The sequence below is a fragment of the Erinaceus europaeus genome, chromosome 15 (assembly GCF_950295315.1).
Source record: "Erinaceus europaeus chromosome 15, mEriEur2.1, whole genome shotgun sequence".
Classification (NCBI taxonomy): Eukaryota; Metazoa; Chordata; class Mammalia; order Eulipotyphla; family Erinaceidae; genus Erinaceus; species Erinaceus europaeus.
The window spans coordinates 71,753,148-71,772,294 of NC_080176.1; the positions used below are offsets into that span (position 1 = coordinate 71,753,148).

Here is a 19,147-nt window from a genome sequence, read left to right on the forward strand (position 1 = left end):
TATGAATCTCTGCAGGTGAGGAGCCAGGGGCTTGAACTGGCATCCTAGAAAACTCTGAAAAGTTTATGGAAGCAGCTAGATGCTTTATTTATTATTATTATTATTATTATTTGTTAATTTGTTTTTATTGGGGTTGGGGAGAATGTTCATTTCAGTTGTTCTGAGATAGTTTTTTTTCCCTTTTTCTTGGAGCTGTTCTTATTGCCGGCAGCCTCATCAGGCCCGCTGCTGGGTGGCTCCTCAGTGAATTTTCTTTTCTTTTTCTTGGTAACAACCTTTGTCTCTTCTTGGTCACTCACTGCTTCCTCTTTGGGAGACTTCTTCCTCTTAGGAAGATTAACAGTGCTGGTTGTTTCTTCAAGGTCACTATTAACTAACTCCTCCTTGGAAAAAGATTTCTTTTTCTTGGGTTTGGAAACAGGTAGCTCTTCTTCCATTCCATTTTCCTGAGGAACCTGGGGTTTTTGCTTTTTCTTCTTTTTTGGTTTTTCACTTATCTCCTCACACTCCTCTGGAGCACTACTGCTGTTTTCTGAAGCAGCAAGGGCAAGTGCAGCTAGGCGTTTCTTTTCCTTCTTCAGGCGCTTCTTCTCTTGTTTCTCCATTTTCTTAGTAATCTCTGCAGCAGCTTCCCCTGCCTGGCCAAAAAAAAGTGCTAAAAGGATCTGCCGACCTCTTTATCCAGATCTCCTTTTAGACTTTGTTGGATCAGGCTCATTAAATCAGTTTTTTTGCCTCCATATTATTATTATTTTTTAATGGTGGTGCAGAGGATTGAACCTGGGACTTTGGAGCCTCAGGCATGAGAGGCTGTTTGCATAACCATTATCCTCTCTACCCTCCACCAGCAGCTAGGTGCTCTTTTTTTTTTTGGCTCCTCCTGCTAAATTTGCACAAAGGATGCAAATGATTTTTTTTTTTTTTTTTAACCAGAGCACTGATCAGAGGGATTATGATGGTGCAGGGGAGTGAACCTGGGACTTCGGAGCCTCAGGCACAAGATCCTGTTTGCATAGCCATTATGCTATCTACTCCAGCCCAGGCTCATTTTATTTCCTATAAACATCCCTGAGGTTATCGTTGCCTATTCTATTTATGGCAAAATTGAGAAAACAGAGAAGCTTCAGATGACACTGAGCAACGGAGGCACCAAGATCCAAATGCACCGCCTCTCTGAGTGCAGAACCGACACTTTACTGGGCAGCTCCCTCGCAGCTTAGACCTTCATATGTTCATCCTCTGGGGAATGGCGCTCAAGCCAGCCTCCCTCCATTCTGGCTCCTCCTCCCTGTTGTCCTGTGTGACTTGTCACTTATTCCGGGAGCTAACACTTTCCAGGCACCCTAGCAGAGCCTGGGGGTGGTGAGGAGGAGAAGAGTAAATGTGCAACATCCAGGTTTCCTTTGCTATTTCATCTTGCCTCCATCTTGGTCCTCCCAGCATGGGCATACGAGACGAGAAAGGAGCCTAGACAATAACTGCCCACAACCAACATGACCGCCGGGTCTCTCTGCCCAGTTTGCCGCCGGCGCTGTGCGGTTTCCATGGTAACGCGGCCGGGTCCTCCCGTGTTCGCTCAGACCCGGCGTGTAAGGAAATGCGTTTTGCCCGCCCCGTCCCTTTTACGACAGTTGTAGCGATAGTCACGGCAGTTGAAGTTGGTGTCAGCTGATTTACTGCAGCAGCGGCGGCAACGGCACCTTGCATCCAGGGCTGAGGTGGCCGGTCCCCAGGTCTACCTCCCCTCGGGATCCCCGAGATCCCCACCCTCACTCCCCCGCCGGACACCTCCCGGCCTTGCCCTCCTTCGTCCTGTGCCCACGGGTGACCTGTCGGGCTAGATCGCGGCAGGAGATGAAGCTGTGACAGGTCAGAGGGCTTTGGGAGCTTCTCCCGGGGGCGACCTCCGCGCGGTCTGTGCCCTGGGCGCGGGGTCAGAGGCGAGAGGTCAAGGGTCACGGCGCGCTCCAGCCCGCGGGGCGGCGCCAGCTGTCAGAGCGCTGAGGCCGCTGCCCTGCGCGTTGCGGGTCGGGCCGCCCTGGGCGCGTTTGGCCGGAGCCGGGGTCCTGCCGGGGGTTTCCGGGAGGCTCCCTCGCTCCCCCGGTGAGTGGCATTTGCTTCTCGTGACGCTGGCCTGGGTCCTGCGATGGGACCGCCTCGCTCTCCCTGGCGATCGGAAAATGGGTGGGTGGCTGTCGACACGCTCCGGGGGGCAGTGTGTTTGCTCGTGGGGTGCGGGGGCGCTGCGCCATCTCCCGCTCCGGGTCGGCTCCCCTCTCTGGTTTGCCCTTGTCTAAGGTGCAGAAACGCCAAGGAGATGCCACCTGCCACTTGTCATCCTGCTGCCCCAGGACTAAGGACCTGCCACCCCTGCTCCCTGCTGCGTGGAATGGGTCCTTGCTGCGTGGAAGGCGGCCCCCTCCTCCCTGTCGCCTGATGCCAGAAATCAGGGTTATGTTTTGATGGACTTGCTATGTGGGTTTCTCTATGTGGGTTTTCTCCTGGACAGAGAATGTGCTGCTGCTTTCAGCACGAAGCCTTGGCAGCCACAGGGGCAGAGCAGGGCAGGGCAGGTGGCGCCGTCCAAGGGCAGCACCCTCACTGCACGTCGCTCAGCCCTCGCCCGCTGTGGCTTTTGTTTTTGTTTTGTGTCAGGGCACTGCTGGAGCGCTGGCTTCTAATGGCGTGGGGGATCGACCGGGGGGATCGAACCGGGGACTTCGGAGCCTAATGCGTGAAAGTGTTTTTTTGCACAGTGCTTCTGAAATCACTCCCACTCCCTGCTGTAACTCCTTTTTAAGCTGTTTCTGGCGTAAGGCTCCCTGGGCAAAATGGCTCAGGGCTGCCGATAGTGTAAGAGAAATTTGAGTTTTTGAAGTTTTCTTACATGCAGAATTTCTCTGTAAATAATTGTGACAGTATGGAGGTGGAGGGCGGCTTTAAAGTGACAGTAACAAGCTGAAATGTCTTATTATTATGGAGATCAGAAAATACCTCAACTTCATTCGAAATCATAGTTTTTAGTTATTCCAAATTGGGACAATATAATGCTTTCTTAACATCAATTACAATATGGAAGATAAATTATTTTACACACACACACACACGAACCTGAACGGCAAAACTAAAGCATACTCTCCTTTCTTTTCTTTTTAAAAATACTTTAAACTTTTTTTGGTATTATTTATTTATTATTGGATAGAGACAGAAATTGAGAGGGGATGGAGGAGAGAGACAGAGACACCTGCAGCCCTGCTTCACCACTTGTGAAGCTTTCCCCCTGCGGGTGGGGACCAGGGGCTTGACCCTTGTGCACTGTGATGTGTGCACTTAGCCACCGCCGGGCCCTCTTTTCTTCCTGTCTTCCTTTCACCATAACCCTGTCAGCTCTGGCTAATGGTGGCACAGGGGATTGAACCTGGGACCTTGAAACCTCAGACATGAGACTGTTTGCATAACCATTATCCTATTTATCCCTACACACATAATCTCTTTTTTTTTTCTTATTGCCACACATAGCCAATTTTTTTTTTTATATTTTAAAAGAAATATTCATTTAGAGGGTAGTGCACGGGGTTAAGCGCACATAGTACTAAACGCAGGGACTGGCACAAGGATCCTTGTTTGAACCCTGGGCTCCCCACCTGCAGGGGGGGGGTCACTTCACAAGCGGGGAAGCAGGTCTGCAGGTGTCTGTCTTTCTCTCTCCCTCGCTGTCTCCCATCCTCTCTCCATTTCTCAGTTTCTTTCCATTCTATCCAAATAATCTAAAGAATTGCTGCAGGAGCAGTGGACTCATAGTGGTGGCACTGAGCTCCACTTACAACCCTGGAAACACACACACACACAAGAAATATTCATTCATTCATTTATGATAGAAACAGACTGGAGCACTTACCTGTGTGGGTTCTGCAACCCCAGGCCACACTCTTGGCAAGTGCTGTACTCTCTTTTCAGACCCACTTCTCCAGCCACTTAACCAAGATTTCAAAGGTTTCAGTAATCATATATATTGAAGGGTCTGATCTTTGCCTTAAGTACCTCCCTGATCCTTTCAAATTTTATTTACTTTTATAACTTTAAAAAAAAATTTTAAACTTTATTTAATTTGATAGGACAGAGAGAAATGGAGAAGAAACGGGGATTGAGAGGGAGACCACCTGCAGACCTGCTTCACTGCTTGTGAAGCTTTTCCCCTGTAGATGGGGGCTGAGAACTTGAACCCAGGTCCTCGTACATGATAATATATGCACTTAACCAGGTGTGCCACTACCTGGCCCCTTGATTTTATTTTCATATTTAATTATTTATTTGCTAGGACAGAGAGAGATTGAGAGGGGATTTAGAGATAGAGAGGGAGAGAGACACTTGCTTCACTGCTCGTGAAACTTTGCCCCTGCAAATGGGGACCAGCGGCTTGAACCCAGGCCCTTGCACATTGTAACATGAGCGACCAACCAGGTGCACCACCCCACCCCAACTCCTGCACTGTAACTCGTACGTTCTACTGGGCTCACCGCCACCTGCCCAGCTCCAGTGCAAACTTTCTTGCATGTGTGATGTGTGTCCTTTTGACTGTATGTGCTATTAATTGTGTGTTGTTTGGAGTGGTCATATTTTTAGTTTATAGAGAAGCAATCATGCCGTATATCTCACTACTTTTTTTTGTTGTTGTTGTCTCCCCACCTACAGAGTTTTTAAAAAATTAATTTCTTAATTAAAAAAAAAATCTTTATGGGGCCGGGTGGTGGCACACTTGGTTGAGCGCACGTATTACAATGTGCAAGGACCCAGGTTCAAGTCTCTGGTTCCCACCTGCAGGAGGAAAGCTTTGCGAGTGGTGAAGCAGGGCTGCAGGTGTCTCTCTGTCTCTCTCCCTCTCTATCACTCTCTTGATTTCTGGCTGTCTCTATCCAATAAATAAAGATAATAAAAAAATTAAAAATAATTCTTTATTGGGGGATTCATGGTTTATAGATAGCAGCTAAATACAGTAGTATGTACTTTAGTTATATTTCTCAGTTGTTATTGGGGGATTCATGGTTCACAGACAGCAGTAAAATATAGTAGCATGTATTTTAGTTACATTTCTCAGTTGTTTACATTTTCATTTAACCCCCACTAGGTCCTCTGCCATCATGTTCCAGAACCTGAGCAAGCCCCCCACCCCATCTTTTAATTTGGTGCAATGCACCAACCTATTATTATTTTAAAATATTATTTATTTAATACTTATTTTAGATAGAAACAGAGAGAAGCTAGGAGGGAAGGAGGAGATAGAGAGGGAGACAGGTGGTAGGGAGACAGGTGGTCCTGGAGGTACAATGGATAAAGCACTGGACTCTCACACATGAGGTCCTGAGTTCAACCCCTGGCAGCACATGTACCAGAGTGATGTCTGGTTTTTTCTTTCTCCTCCTATCTTTCTCATCAATAAAGTCTTGAGAGAGAGAGAGAGAGAGAGAGAGAGGGAGGGAGAGAGAGGCACGCCTACAGCACTATTTCACTTGTAAAGCTCCACCTCTTGCTGGTGGGGCCAGAGGCTTGAACCTGGGTCCTTAGGCACTGTAACATGTGCACCCCACTGGATGTGCTACCACCAGGCCCCTCTGCCTATTATTTCTAACTGCTGCACAGTATCACAGACTGTGTGTTTATGATGTTTTATCTCCTTCTTTGCTGTTTGTAGTTACTCATCTTACCTTTATTTTCTTTCCACTGTATACAATTCTGTGATAAGCAGAAATTTTTTTTTAAAGATTTTATTTACTTATTAAGGAGAAAGATAGGAGGAGAAAGAGAAAGAACCAGGCATCACTCTAGTACATGTGCTGCCGGGGATTGAACTCAGGACCTCATGCTTGAGAGTCCAATGCTTTATCCACTGTGGCACCTCCCCGACTACAAGCAGAACTTTTTTAAAAAAAAATATTTATTCCCTTTTGTTGCCCTTGCTTTATTGTAGTTATTATTGTTGTCATCGTTGTTGGATAGGACAGAGAGAAATGGAGAGAGGAGGGGAAGACAGAGAGGAGGAGAGAAAGATAGACACCTGCAGACCTGCTTCACTGCCTGTGAAGCGACTCCCTGCTTGCAGGTGGGGATCCTTAGGCGGGTCCTTGAGCTTTGCGCCACGAGTGCTTAACCCGCTGCGCTACTGCCCGACTCCTGATAAGCAGAACTTTTATACCTATATGATGCTTTCTTGAGATAGGTATTAAGGAGTGCGGTTTCTTTTCTTTTCTTCTCTTTTCTTTTTTACCAGAGCACTGCTCAGCTCTGGCTTATGGTGGTGTGGGGGACTGAACCTGAGACTTTTGAGCCTCAGGCATGAGAGTCTCTTTGCATATCTACCCCCCCCCATCCCCATCAATGTTTAGTGTTATCCAGAGCCCTAATTTTTCCTTTATTTTTCTTTCATTTCATTGGATAGGACAGAGAGAAACTGATAGAGGAGCGGGAGAAAGAAAGACACTTACAGACCTCCTTCGCTGCTTGTGAAGGTCGCCCCTGCAGGTGGGGAGGAAGGAGCTTGACTTCGCATCCTTGCGCAGGTCCTTGCACTCAGTATTATGTGCGCCCAACGGGTGCGCCACCGGCTGGCCCCCAGCCCTAATTTTTCCAGGCAAATATTTAGAAAGGAATCTCTCATTCCTCCCACCCCCACCCCTTACCAAGGTTATCATTTGCGTTCAGTGCCAGCACAACTCCACCACTCTGGGTGGCCACTTTTCCCCCTTTTGTTCTAGACAGTGGGTGAGAGATAGAGATGAGGGAGAGAGAGGCGAGACACCACAGCTCTAGCCCGCTGCTAGGGGAGCTTCCTCCCCGCAGGCTCACCATGTGCTGACCAAGGGCTTGAGTCCCTGCACCCGGCACTGTACACTTTGCCGGAGCCACCTCCCAGCCCCACCAAAGCTCATTTGAATCCTCCCAGTTAGTGAGCATTTCTTCACTTGCTTTCCTTTCTCTCCGGTTTTTGCTCAGCTAGTCTGTTAACCCATTTTTATTTCAAGTTTCACTCATTTTCTTGTTTTGTAGAACATTCTCATATCTCCTTAAAAATTGCAAGTCTACTGTTTCCTATGCTTATTCTGTCACTTGTCTAGAACTTTTTAATGATCTTCACTGGACATAAATCTTTACTTGTGATATCATTAAATAAAGAATTTTTCAGGTGGGGGTAGATAGCATAATGGTTATGCAAAAAGAGACTCTCATGCCCGAGGCTCCAAAGTCCCAAGTTCAATCCTTCACATCATCATAAGCCAGAGCTGAGCAGTGTTGTGAAAAAAAAAAAAAAAAAAAAAGAAAGAAAAAGAAAAAAGAAAAGAAAAAAAGAAGAGAATTTTCTGGGTGCTGGACAGTGGTTAAGCACATAGTACTAAGTGCATGGGTTATGCATGGAACCAAGTTTAAACCCCACTCCCTATCTGCAGCAGGTGTTGAAGCAGGTCTACAGGTCTCTCTCTCTCTCTCCCCCCCATCTTCCCTTCCCCTCTCAATTTTTCTCTGCCCTATCCAATAAAATGGGTGTGGGAGGGAGAGGAAAAAATAGCTGTCAGGAGCTGTGGCTTTGTAGCACCAGCACCCAGCTCCATCGATAATCCTGGATGCAAATTCATAAATCAACTCAAAAAAATTTTAAAAAAGAATTCTTTGACCTTATGGTTTGTGTTTTAGCAGTTTTATTTCAGAGGTCTTTCTCCAGCTGTCACAGAGTCACTCATGTTTTACATGCTCGTTGCTTCCTAATTTTCCTTTACACTTGCAGGTCTCGAATACATGCAGAGTTTGTCTTTTAGTGATCTATGTCACAGGATAGGGATCCAGTTTACTTTCCGTAAAGTATGCCAGTTTTCTTAGTGTCTGTCTTTTCTTTTTCCATAGATAAAGCGGTGCTGCACCTGTATATGAAGTCCTCGAATGTGACTTGAACACTGTAGCTTACTCTCTGGTTTGCTTTTTGTTCTTTGCATTCCATGTTGTTTCAGGACTGTGATTTTGTAGTGTTTTCCCTTCCATGAGTAATAGCCTTTATTTTATGTTAGCCATATTTGGAAATGATGATAGATTCATAGGAAGTTACAAAATATAGTACAGAGAAGTCTGGTTTTCCCCAGCAATTATATACTATAGCACTTCCTAAATTCCTTAATAGTTACAGTATTATTATTACTAAATTATGTGGTTAGTGCTATAAGCATTAAGTGGAGAGTAAATCCTTCATTCCTTGCCCATTTTCAAAGCTGGTTTAGCTATAATAATTTTTTAAGACTTTATTTATTTATTCCCTTTTGTTGCTCTTGTTGTTTTATTGTTGTGGTTATTATTATTGTTGTCGTCATTATTGAATAGGACAGAGAGAAATGGAGAGAGGAGGGGAAGACAGAGGGGTGAGAAAGACAGACGCCTGCAGACCTGCTTCACTGCTTGTGAAGCGACTTCCCTGTAGGTGGGGAGCCGGGGGCTCAAACTGGGATCCTTATGCTGCTCCTTGCACATTGTGCCACCTGCGCTTAACCCGCTGTGCTACCTCCTGACTCCCGCTATAGTAATTTCAGACCCTCCAAACACACAGAGGTATTTTGCTTTGTTTTTACACATATTGTTTTGCACATAAATATTTATTTCACTTCTGATAGTTAACGTGTCTGTGATCATTCATAGATCGTGTGCCAATTACATTATGTTCTCCCACAGAGAGAGAGAGAGAAAGAGGCTCCACCTTTCTGGAGCTGTCATAGGGAGATAGATGCATGAGAACTAAATAAGTAAAATTTTGGCATGTTAAATAGAGAAATCTAATGCAATATTGTTTGGCTGGTAGACTTTATAACTTAATGATGGTTAGAAAAGGTCTCACAGAGAGGAAGACATTCTAGCAGGAGCTTGAAGGAGGTGAGGGAGACTGCCCCGCAGAACTCCCGAGGACACTGCTGACACCCTACTTGGTATCCTTGAAAAAAATCCATCAATCAGAATGGAAACAAGTAAACAAAAGGCCCTCATTCTTGTAGGATAGGTAATTGGATAGAGTGACTTTTACTCAGCTTGAGAAGGAATCCTTGAGAAGATTCTGAAATGTATGGCATACTGTGATGGATCTGTCTGTCTATCTATCTGACTGTTGGTATCTGGGATCAAACATGGAGCCTCTTTCATGCAATTCCAATATGCCGGTGCTGTAATTCCTGGGCCCCTGATTTTATATAGTGTTACCTTACGTGTTGTGTTGGAGTGTCAGTGGACAGGGAGATATAAAGAAAACAGTTAAAAGGCTACTGTGTTATCTGTGGTGGAGAAACCGATGACTTGGAATGGGGGTGTTTGCAGCTGAAGGTGCTGAGGAGTTGTTGAAATATTTTGAAAGTAGAGTTTTCTGGGCAAAGGAGATAGCATAATGGTGATGCAAACAGACTCTCAAGCCTGAGTCTCCCAGGTCCCAGGTTCAATCCCCCATACTACCATAAGCCAGAGGTGAGCAGTGCACTGGTAAATTAATAATAATAATGATAATAATAATAATAATAGAAAAAAAGAAAGATTTTTTTTTTTTCTGATGAATTAGGCTATGGAATGTGTATGTAAGAGAAGACTCAACAACGATTCTAGGTTTTTGACCTGTGGCGTCATAAGGACAGAGTTGCTATTATCTGAGATGAGGAAGACTTGGGGTGGGGGCTGGGAAGCAGGTGGAGAGAAGAAGACCTGGAGTGTCAAGTTCCAGAAATTTATTAGCCAATCATATGGAGCTGTTGAATAGAAAGCCAAATGTGAGCTTGGAGTCCAGAAGAGATGTCCAAGCTTAAAGCTGAGAGACATAGTCAATATAGAAATGGCATTAAAACTGTGATATTTACTGAGATCATAGAGGGAGGTGGTGCTGCCAAGGAAGAGAAGAAGTCCAAGAACTAAGCTCTGAGTCAACATTTAAAGGATAATAAATGAGGACAAAATGGAGTAAAAAACGAGGTAGCAGGTAAGTGTGAAGACTGAGGCCAAGTGAAGTTGTTTTAGGAGAGAAGGGAGTATGACCGTTGCCACATGCTGCTGGTAGGTCAGTTAAGATGAGAACTAGAGGGTGGGGGTAGATAGCATAATGGTTATGCAAAGAGACTCTCATTCCTGAGCTCCCAGGTTCAATCCTCCACACCACCATAAACCAGAGCTGTGCGGTGTTCTGGTATTTCTCTCTGTGTCTTACTCTCTCTGCATCTCTCTCGAAAATAAAATAAATAAAAATACTTAAAAAAAAAAAAAGATGAGAATTAGAGGGGCTGGGTGGTGGTGCACCTGGTTGAGCACACATGCTACAGTGCACAAGGACCCAGGTTCAAGCCCCTGGTCCCCACCTGCAGGGAGGACTCTTCACAATGGTGAAGCAGGGTTGCAGGTGTCTTTCTGTTTCTCGCCCTCTCTATCTCCCTCACTTCTCAATTTCTCTCTGTCTCTATCCAATAATAAATAAATAAATAAAAGTATTAAAAAAAAAAGACGAGAATTAGGAACTGGTGTTATAGGATTTAGCAGTGGGGCACCGAACAGTGACTTTGGTAAGAGCAGTTTAGTGACAGCCAGAACACTGTCAGAGGAGGGTCCTGTTAGAAATGGCGTCAGCAAGCAAATGTGGAAACTGACATCTCCCCAAGTCAGCGTGACTATCAGATCATCACACTTTCTGCTACTATAATGACCCCAACAATGTTTCCAGTTTTGACTTCCCATTTGGGAAACCCTGTTTATTTTTTCTTCTAGGTGACTTAATTTATATCAAGAAGTTTCAGAGTTCAGTTTTTGGGTATTTTTTTAAATGTTAATTGAGGGTAAGGAGGGGGCATGATTGGAAATGCAGGTGAGAGTAGAGGTCTAGGTGGGTGAGAAAATTGAGGGTGGTTCTACCAAGTGGGATCTGCACTCCCTAAAAGACAGGGGCTTGCTGGCTGGACATAGTTTAGTTTCTCTTTAGCTTAATCACCCACTTCTGAAATGGAGGCAGATTGTTGATCGACAGAGCATAAGTAGAAAAGTTCAGACATGGGTGCTCCAGAAAGATGAAACATGACATACTTAGTTTTTGTCTCTGTCTTGTTCTCATTTATTACCCTTTAAATGTTGGCTTCAGAATCTTATTGAATCACTTTTAAACTTGGGGTTTATTTTTGACCAAATAGCTGTACAGTTCTTGAAAACCCGACTCTCATGTTCTCAGGGCTGTTTGAACTAGAGAAAATGCACCTAGTCTTCTGTCACCATCTGCTTGTCCGTCGTGTCCTTTGGAAAGTGAATACTGGAACTGTCTTTAGCAAAGTGGTCCTGATGTATCAAGTTCATGGGGACTTAACTCCTCGCCACTCAAAGAGGAAGTCTAATATTGCAACCTAGTGACAAGTTTAGTGCTCAAAAGCATGGATCCTGAACAACTTAATTCCAGAAACTCTTTGTAGTCAGGAAACAGCTCAGTAGTTTCTTCAGCGCATTATGGCACAGCTCTCAATTTTGTTACGATAAAGTCTTACGTATTTGATTCATTTTCTCCAGTGCTTCAGTAAATTGGTAGGAAAAACATAAATACCAGGAAAAGTAATAGTTTTTAGTATTTAAAAAAAAAGCTCATTATCAAATGGTGGAGATAGCATAATGGTTATACAAAAAAACAAAACAAAACAAAACAAAACAAAAAACCTTTCATGCCTGAGACCTCAAAATTCCGGATTCATGCTCCACATACCTCCATAGGCCAGAACTGAGCAGTGCTTTGGACTAATGCTCTCGTTAAGATAAAAACAAATAAGATATATATATAGTATTTTTCAAGCCCCAGTGATGGCAAAAAAAGTATTAATTTTTGGCTTGCAGTACTGTAGAATTTGAGGGGTATAGGTTTTTCTTTTAATTTTTTTTTTTTTTTATATGTGTGTTGGCCTTTTGGATCTCTTCTTTGGTGAATATTCTGTTCATATCCTTTCCCCTTTTGGATGGGGTCATTTTGTTGTTGTTGTTGAATTTGGTGAATTCTTTATGTATTTTGGTTACTAGCCTTTTTTTTTTTAAGACTTTGTTTATTTATTAATGAGAAACATAGGAGGAGAGAGAAAGAACCAGGCATCACCCTGGCACATGTGCTGCCAGGGATTGAACTCAGGACCTCATGCTTGAGAGTCAGATGCTTTCTCCACTGTGCCATCTCCCAGACCACATTTTTAAATTTTTTTTAATATTTATTTCTTCCCTTTTGTTGCCCTTTTTTAAATTGTTGCAGTTATTTTTAATTTTTAAATTAAAAAAAAATTTTTTTAACCAGAGCACTGCTCAGCTCTGGCTTAATGTTGGTGCAGGGGATTGAACCTGTGACTTTGGAGCTTCAGGCATGAGAGTCTGTTTGCATGACCATTATGCTATGTACCCCTGCCCTATTGTTGTAGTTTTTTTTTTTTAATTTTTTTTTATTAACCAGAGCACTATTCAGTTCTGGCTTATAGTGGTGTGGGGGATTGAACCTGGGACTTTGGAGCCTCAGGCATGACAGTCTGTTTGCATAACCATTATGCTATCTACCCTCCGCCCTGTTGTAGTTATTATTGTTGTTGTTGGATAGGACAGAGAAATGGAGAGAGGAGGGGAGACAGAGAAGGGGAGAAAAAGACACCTGCAGACCTGCTTCACCACCTGTGAAACGACTCCCCTGCAATGCTGAGTGGGAGGGGGGGTGGTTTGAACAGAGATCCTTATGCGGTCCTTGCACTTTGCGCCACCTGCGCTTAAAGCACTGCACTATCGCCCGACTCCCGAGGGGTATAGGTTTGCACCTCAGTATCTTTGTATATTATGTTGTGTATATACATATCTGGTGTTAATCTCACTATCAAAAAAGCCTCCTGGAGGTCGGGCAGTAGCGCACATAGCACGAAGCGCTAAGGGCCGGCAGTAAGGATCCCGGTACGAGCCCCCGGTTCCCCACCTGGTGGCTTCACAAGTGGTGAAGCAGGTCTGCAGGTGTCTATCTTTCTCTCCCCTCTCTATCTTCCCCTCCTCTCTCAATTTCTCTCTGTCCTATCCAACAACAATAACAACAAACAATAATAATAACCACAACAACGATAAACAACAACAAGGGCACTGTGCCTCAAGCATGAAAATCTTTTGCAGAACCATTATGCACTCTCCTCAGCCTTCAGTCTTTCAATCTTTTTGATACAGGCCATTGTCACCGGCATGAGTGATCTATCATTGTCATTTTGGGGGTGATCATAACACAGGCTTCACTGCTCTAGACTGACTTCAGATGGAGACAGAGGGAAGAAAGACACTCCAGCACCAAAGCTTCTCCCAGTGTAGTGGAAGAGGGACCCCAATCTAAGCTTGCATGAATGACAAAGCAAATAAATACTCTATCCATTTGAGTTGTCTTGCTAGCCTTCGTTGTCCTTTTGACTTGAAGAAAATTCTGTCTGGCTCACTGCCTTCACTACATCATACTGTGAACTGGAAAAACAAACTTTTTTTTTTTTTTGACAAATGTTAGAGTAACATTCTCTGAAACTCTGAATAAACCTCTGTAGACTTCTTTTTCTTTTACTGCAGCTGTGGCAAGTCCATTCACCACTGCACTGCAGTCTTGCTTCTCGAATTCCTGGCTGGTAGGTTGGTAAGGTAGGCCTATTCCTCTTCACGTGTGCCTGTTCTCATGAGAAAGAGTTTGAGCTTGTTTTTGTCTGTAAGCCTCAGGGGACTCCTGCGTAGGGCACAGGGTGTATGTAGATGGAGATGGTATTGATTTTCCTATGGCAATGCCTTTGTTCCTGGGCTAGACACGCTTGTTGGCTCTTGCACTTGGGAGTTAGAAAAAACAGTGTGGAGAAATTAACATTGATTGCATATTAGACTGTTATTTTTTTATTTTTTGTTATTTTTTAAAGATTAAAAAAGTATTTTATTTATTTATGAGAAAGATAGGAGGAGAGAGAAAGAACCAGACATCACTCTGGCACATGTGCTGCCGGGATCGAACTCGGGACCTCATGCTTGAGAGTCCAAAGCTTTACCACTGCGCCACCTCCCAGACCACTGCATATTAGATTTTTCACAAAGTCTTTTTTTTCCCCCTCCCCCTCTAGGGTAATCACTGGAGCTGGGTGACTGCACTAGGAATCCACTGCTCCTGGCGGTCATTTTTTTCCATTTTGTTACCATTGTTATTATTATTGCTATTGTTGTTGTTGAACAGGACAGAGAGAAATGGAGAGAGGAGGGGAAGACAGAGAGGAGGAGAGAAAGATAGACACCTGCAGACCTGCTTCGGCTTGTGAAACGACCCCCTGCAGGTGGGGAGCCAGGGGCTCGAACTGGGATCCTAACTCTGGCCCTTGTGCTTTAAGCCATGTGTGCTTAACCTGCTGCACTACCGCCTGGCCCCCCACAAAGACTTTTTAAAGCCATTTTTAACTTTGTGATTAGTGATGGTTTATAGGATTGTAAGATTACAGGGTGTAGTTCCGTGTCATTCCCACCACCAAATCACACAGAACCTTAATTCTTCTATAGCTTTAAGAAGTCACATGGAATTTTGGTATCACATGGGTATTGCAGATATCTAAGTATCATTTGACAATGATAGTTTTATTTATTATATATCGTAAAGATAATTTCTTTTTTCTTTTCTCTTCTTTTTTTTTTTTTTTTACCAGAGCACTCAGCTCAGCTCTGGTTTATGGCCGTGTGGGGGATTGAGCCTGGGATTTGAGAGCCTCAGGCATGAAAGTCTGTTTACATAACCATTACGCTATACCTCCACTCAGTCATTTTTTATTATAACATTTTATTTATTTATTCACCAGCTAGAGATAGAGAGAAACTGAGAAGGAAGAGGGAGTTAGGGAGAGAGGCGGAGAAACACCTGCAGCACTGCTTCAATGCTCGTGAAGCTTCCCCTCTACAGGTGGGGGGCAAGGACTTGAACCCGGGTTTTTGTGCACTGCGGCATGTGCACCCAACCAAGTGAGCCATTCCCTGACCCTGAGATAATTTCACATGAGACAAAAAGAGATAAGCCAGAGCACCAACTAGTACCCGTGGAGCTGGGGATCAAACTGGGAAACTCAGACATGCAAAGCTACACTCTACCAATTGAATTATTTCTCTGGTTGTTATGTTGATGGTGTTTTTTTTTTTTTTTTTTCCTTAGGTCACAGCTCAGCTCTGGTGGTGCAGGTCACTGAACCTGGGACCTCAGTCCCTTAGGCATGAGAGAGACTGTTTGCATAACCGTTATGCTGTCTTCTCAGCCCTCTGTTGATAGTTTTAAACCATTTACTCCCCTCCAACAGAATGGCAAAAAAAAGTAGAAAATAGTTATGCTGGGAATACGTGACAGTTACCTTAGTGGAATGGCAACTGCATGTCTCTTGTGGTGAAGCAGGGTGTATGCTCTATGAAACATACTTGCCAAACAATATGTCACTTGAACATAATGATCCAACTTCCAGTTTATAGAAAAATCAGGAGCCAGAGGAACAAGCTGAATGACATCCTAGAACAACAAAAGACCAGTTAAAAGAAGTGGACATTCTGTAACTCATATGGTCAATTGGCTTTGTTTTCTTTTATAAAGTTAACTTGGCCTCAGGAGATAGTATGGTTCCTTACGCTTCAACAAACTTTCACAATCCCTGGTGCCACTATACATAGAAATTGAGCTGTGTTATGGTAGAAAAAAAAAAAGAAAAAGAAAAAGAAATAAAAATACAGACAGAAAGAAGGAAAGAAAGAAAAAGTTGATATGAAAACATAGCCATGGAGGAGGGTAGGTAGCATAATGGTTATGCAAAGAGACTCTCATGCCTGAGACTCCAAAGACCCAGGTTCAATTCTAGCACCATCATAAGCCAGAGCTGAACAGTACTTTGGTAAAATCAAACACAAACGAAAGCCATAACCAAACCCAGTGCGTAAAACTTGAATATTTTGTTTATTGGTCTAAAATAAGTTATAAAAGCTGCCCGGGAAATAAAGAATTGTATGTCTGAGGCCTCTGGGCTTCATCCCTGGCATCTAATATACCAGACTTGAACCTGGTCTGTCTCACTTTTTCTCTCATAAAATAAATAAATCTTTTTAGAAGAAATAATTGCAGTGACCAGGAGATAGCTTGCTTGATAAAGTATTTACTTTACCATTTGTGAGGCTTTAGGTTTGAGCGCTGGCACCACATGGCTAGCTCAGAGGGAGCTCCATAGATATGGAGCGGTGCTGTCGTGTTTCTCCCCCTCCTCCCTTCTGTCTTCAAAAGTGGAAAACATTGTGTCTGTGAGGCTGCTCAATGGTGTTGTAATGTCTGAGTCTCTGGTTTCTCACCTACTTCCCACCCACTTGGCATATTTAGAGAGAATTGGTCTCAACAGCCCATAGGTTTCAAAGCATTGGCTATTGCTTCACTCTCTAATATTGAGGAGAACATGGAAGAGAGTGCTAACCTCTTCGTGGATAGGGGAATTCTGAATGTCCATAGATTAGGTCTATTTAAAAGTCTAAACTGGATTACATGAGGTCTTTTGTGATAATAGAAACAGCAATGAAAAGGCCAAAGGTTTAGAAATATAAGTGTGATTAGCCTAAGAGAATGGGGTAGGGAAAAGTGAAATTGTCAGATTTGCTAGCAAGGACCCGTAACAAATGAAGGTATTTTGGACAAAATTGAGATGTGAACATGTTTGAAGAACAAAGTTAATTTAAACAAAAGGCAGAGATTAAGATGGTAGACAATGAGAGGATAGTTAAGGGCGTGAGATCCTTCAGAGCCCAAGAGGAGTAACATATCACAAACAGATCTTTCTCTTTCAGAAATATCTCACTTGGAACACAGTGAGAGTTTAATAAATGATAGTTCTCATCTTTTCTGTTTATTCAATTCAATAAATACACATTGATTACCACTAAAAATCAATAGCTTTTCAAGTTCCAGTGAGTTGCGGTTTGCTTGATAATGATTAAATAATCAACATGGCAGCGTACATAGATGACCTGGCTTAACCCTTGATGCAGCATAAATATTAGGGGAACAAAGGACTTTGTAAACAAACAACTGCAGCCAAAGTGATGAGTGTTCTGCAGGAGCAGGCATCAAATGTAGTGAAGACAAGGTCACAACAGGGGGGCTGGATGGGACACTGCAGGGAGGAACAACATTTAACGAGATGATAGGCGCTCAAGAGAAATTCTTGTTATATTTCAGTCTTTTTTTTTTTTTTTAACTCCATGTTGTATGTTTTTGTATACCTTCAAAACAGAGGAATCCCGGTAAGTCAGGGCCATTATATTTGTTCCTTTACTTACTCAGATTATTAATAATCTGAAATTTGAGACCTAGTGAAACATCCTCAAAGTGTGTTCATCTTGAGAATTTAGGAATTCCACACAATCCAGTCACTGACTTTTCTGTTTTGTTTGTTTGTTTATTTACTTATTTTTGCCTCCAGGGTTAGTGCTGGGGCTTTATGCCTGCACTACAAATCCACTGCTGCGGGCAGACATTTTTTCCATTTTTTTTGTTGTCATTGTCATTCTCCTTTTTTTTTTTTTTTTAATAAAATGGAAATATTGACAAGACCATACAATAAAAGGGGTACAGTTCCACACAATTCCCACTACCAGAATTCCATATTCCATTCCATCCCCTCCTTTGAAAGCTTTCCTGTTATTTTAAAAAAACTCCCTTTTGTTGCCCTTGTTGTTTTACTGTTGTAGTTATTATTGTTGTAGTTATTGATGTCGTCGTTGTTGGATAGGACATGGAAATGGAGAGAGGAGGGGAGACAGAAGGGGGAGAGAAAGACAGACACCCGTAGACCTGCTTCACCGCTTGTGAAGCGACTCCCCTGCAGGTGGGGAGCTGGGGGCTAGAACCGGGATCCTTATGCCAGTGGTTTGCACCACCTACCCTTAACCTACTGTGCTACTGCCCGGCTCCCAGCTTTCCTGTAGGCACAGAGCCCCAGGATCATTATGGGATGCAGAAGGTGGAAGGTCTGGCTTCTGTAATTGTTTCTCTGCTGAACATGGGCATTGGTATGTCAATCCATACTCCCAGCCTCTCTCTCTCTTTCCCTAGTGGGGCAAGGCTCTGGGGATGTGGGATTCCAGGACACATAGGTGTGATGGTCTGCCCAGGGAAGTCTAGTTGGCATCATGGTAGCATCTGGAACTTGGTGGCTGAAAAAGAATTAAGATATAAAACAGAACAAATTGTTGGCTAGTCATGAACCTAAAAGCAAGAATATTGCACATGAGATTTGGAGTCTCCATTTTGGAAAAAGCTAGTAGGTCTATTTCGGGTATATTCCAAGGGGCCCATGACTTTACTAGTTTTTGCCTGAGACTGCAGGTATTGTCTGGGGAGATGGTGTCATAGTTGGAAAAAGGACTAGAAAGCTGGATCAGGGAGAAGAGTAGCTCCCAAATATGGGAAAAGTATATAGATATTGTTAACTGTAAACCCCATCAATTTGATCTGGGGCCCACCTTCAGCACAGGAGCCTGTGTAACCTCTGCATCCCTGTAGATCTGAGCTCGCATTCTGTGGTTAGGAACATTCCAGGTCGCACTAATTTCAGGACCCATCTTCTACAAGTGGTAGAGTATGTTGCCTAACCTCATTTTGGAGAATGGAACATTCCCTACCATTATTGATCCACATTTAGGGCAAGGTCCTGTAGAGGCCCACAAAAGGGTCCATTATGTTGTTCCTGATGGAGATGACCAGTGGCAGTGGAGAGAGGGGTCTGTTAGAGGTCTAGGCCCATGTCTGTGTGGGAATCCCAGGCCTCCCTGACTAGGGCCCCAGGTGATGGGGTGGCCTGGTAGTGACTAAAGAGTCATCATTAAAGTATGCCAGTCTCTTTCCCTTATTCAGTTTTTGTAGTCCTTACTTTGACAAGGTAGCTTTGGAGTGATTGAGGGAAATGAAATAGGAAGTAGGTGAGGAGGGTGTCTTAATTCTAAGTAGAGACTATTTCATTAGGTACTTTATGGTGTCTTTTTAGGTCTTTCTGCTTGCTTGCTGCATTTGTTGACTCACTGCAATCTATTATGTACTTTTGCTTTCAGGTATATATATTCCCCTAACTTGTTTTCCCCTAACATGTGTACATGT

At 43.6% G+C, this 19,147-nt stretch overlaps 2 protein-coding genes across 5 annotated transcripts in view; one reads left to right on the forward strand and one right to left on the reverse strand.

The window, feature by feature from the left end:
- On the reverse strand, positions 1-745 carry LOC103110085 (nucleolar protein 56-like). Its single transcript, XM_016186488.2, has one exon. It carries the CDS (start codon positions 603-605, stop codon positions 147-149), a length of 459 nt encoding a protein of 152 aa, XP_016041974.2. The 5' UTR covers positions 606-745; the 3' UTR covers positions 1-146.
- Positions 746-1,657: 912 nt separating this feature from the next.
- WDR7 (WD repeat domain 7) overlaps positions 1,658-19,147 on the forward strand; it is a 421,542-nt gene continuing 404,052 nt past the window's right edge. For 3 of the 4 annotated variants that reach the window (XM_060173931.1, XM_060173933.1, XM_060173934.1), the window contains exon 1: positions 1,658-1,869. The gene's annotated coding sequence lies outside the window, so the exon portion shown is untranslated. Of the gene's footprint in view, positions 1,870-1,979; positions 2,104-19,147 lie in introns of those variants that run through there. The other variant, XM_060173932.1, reaches the window with a different exon arrangement.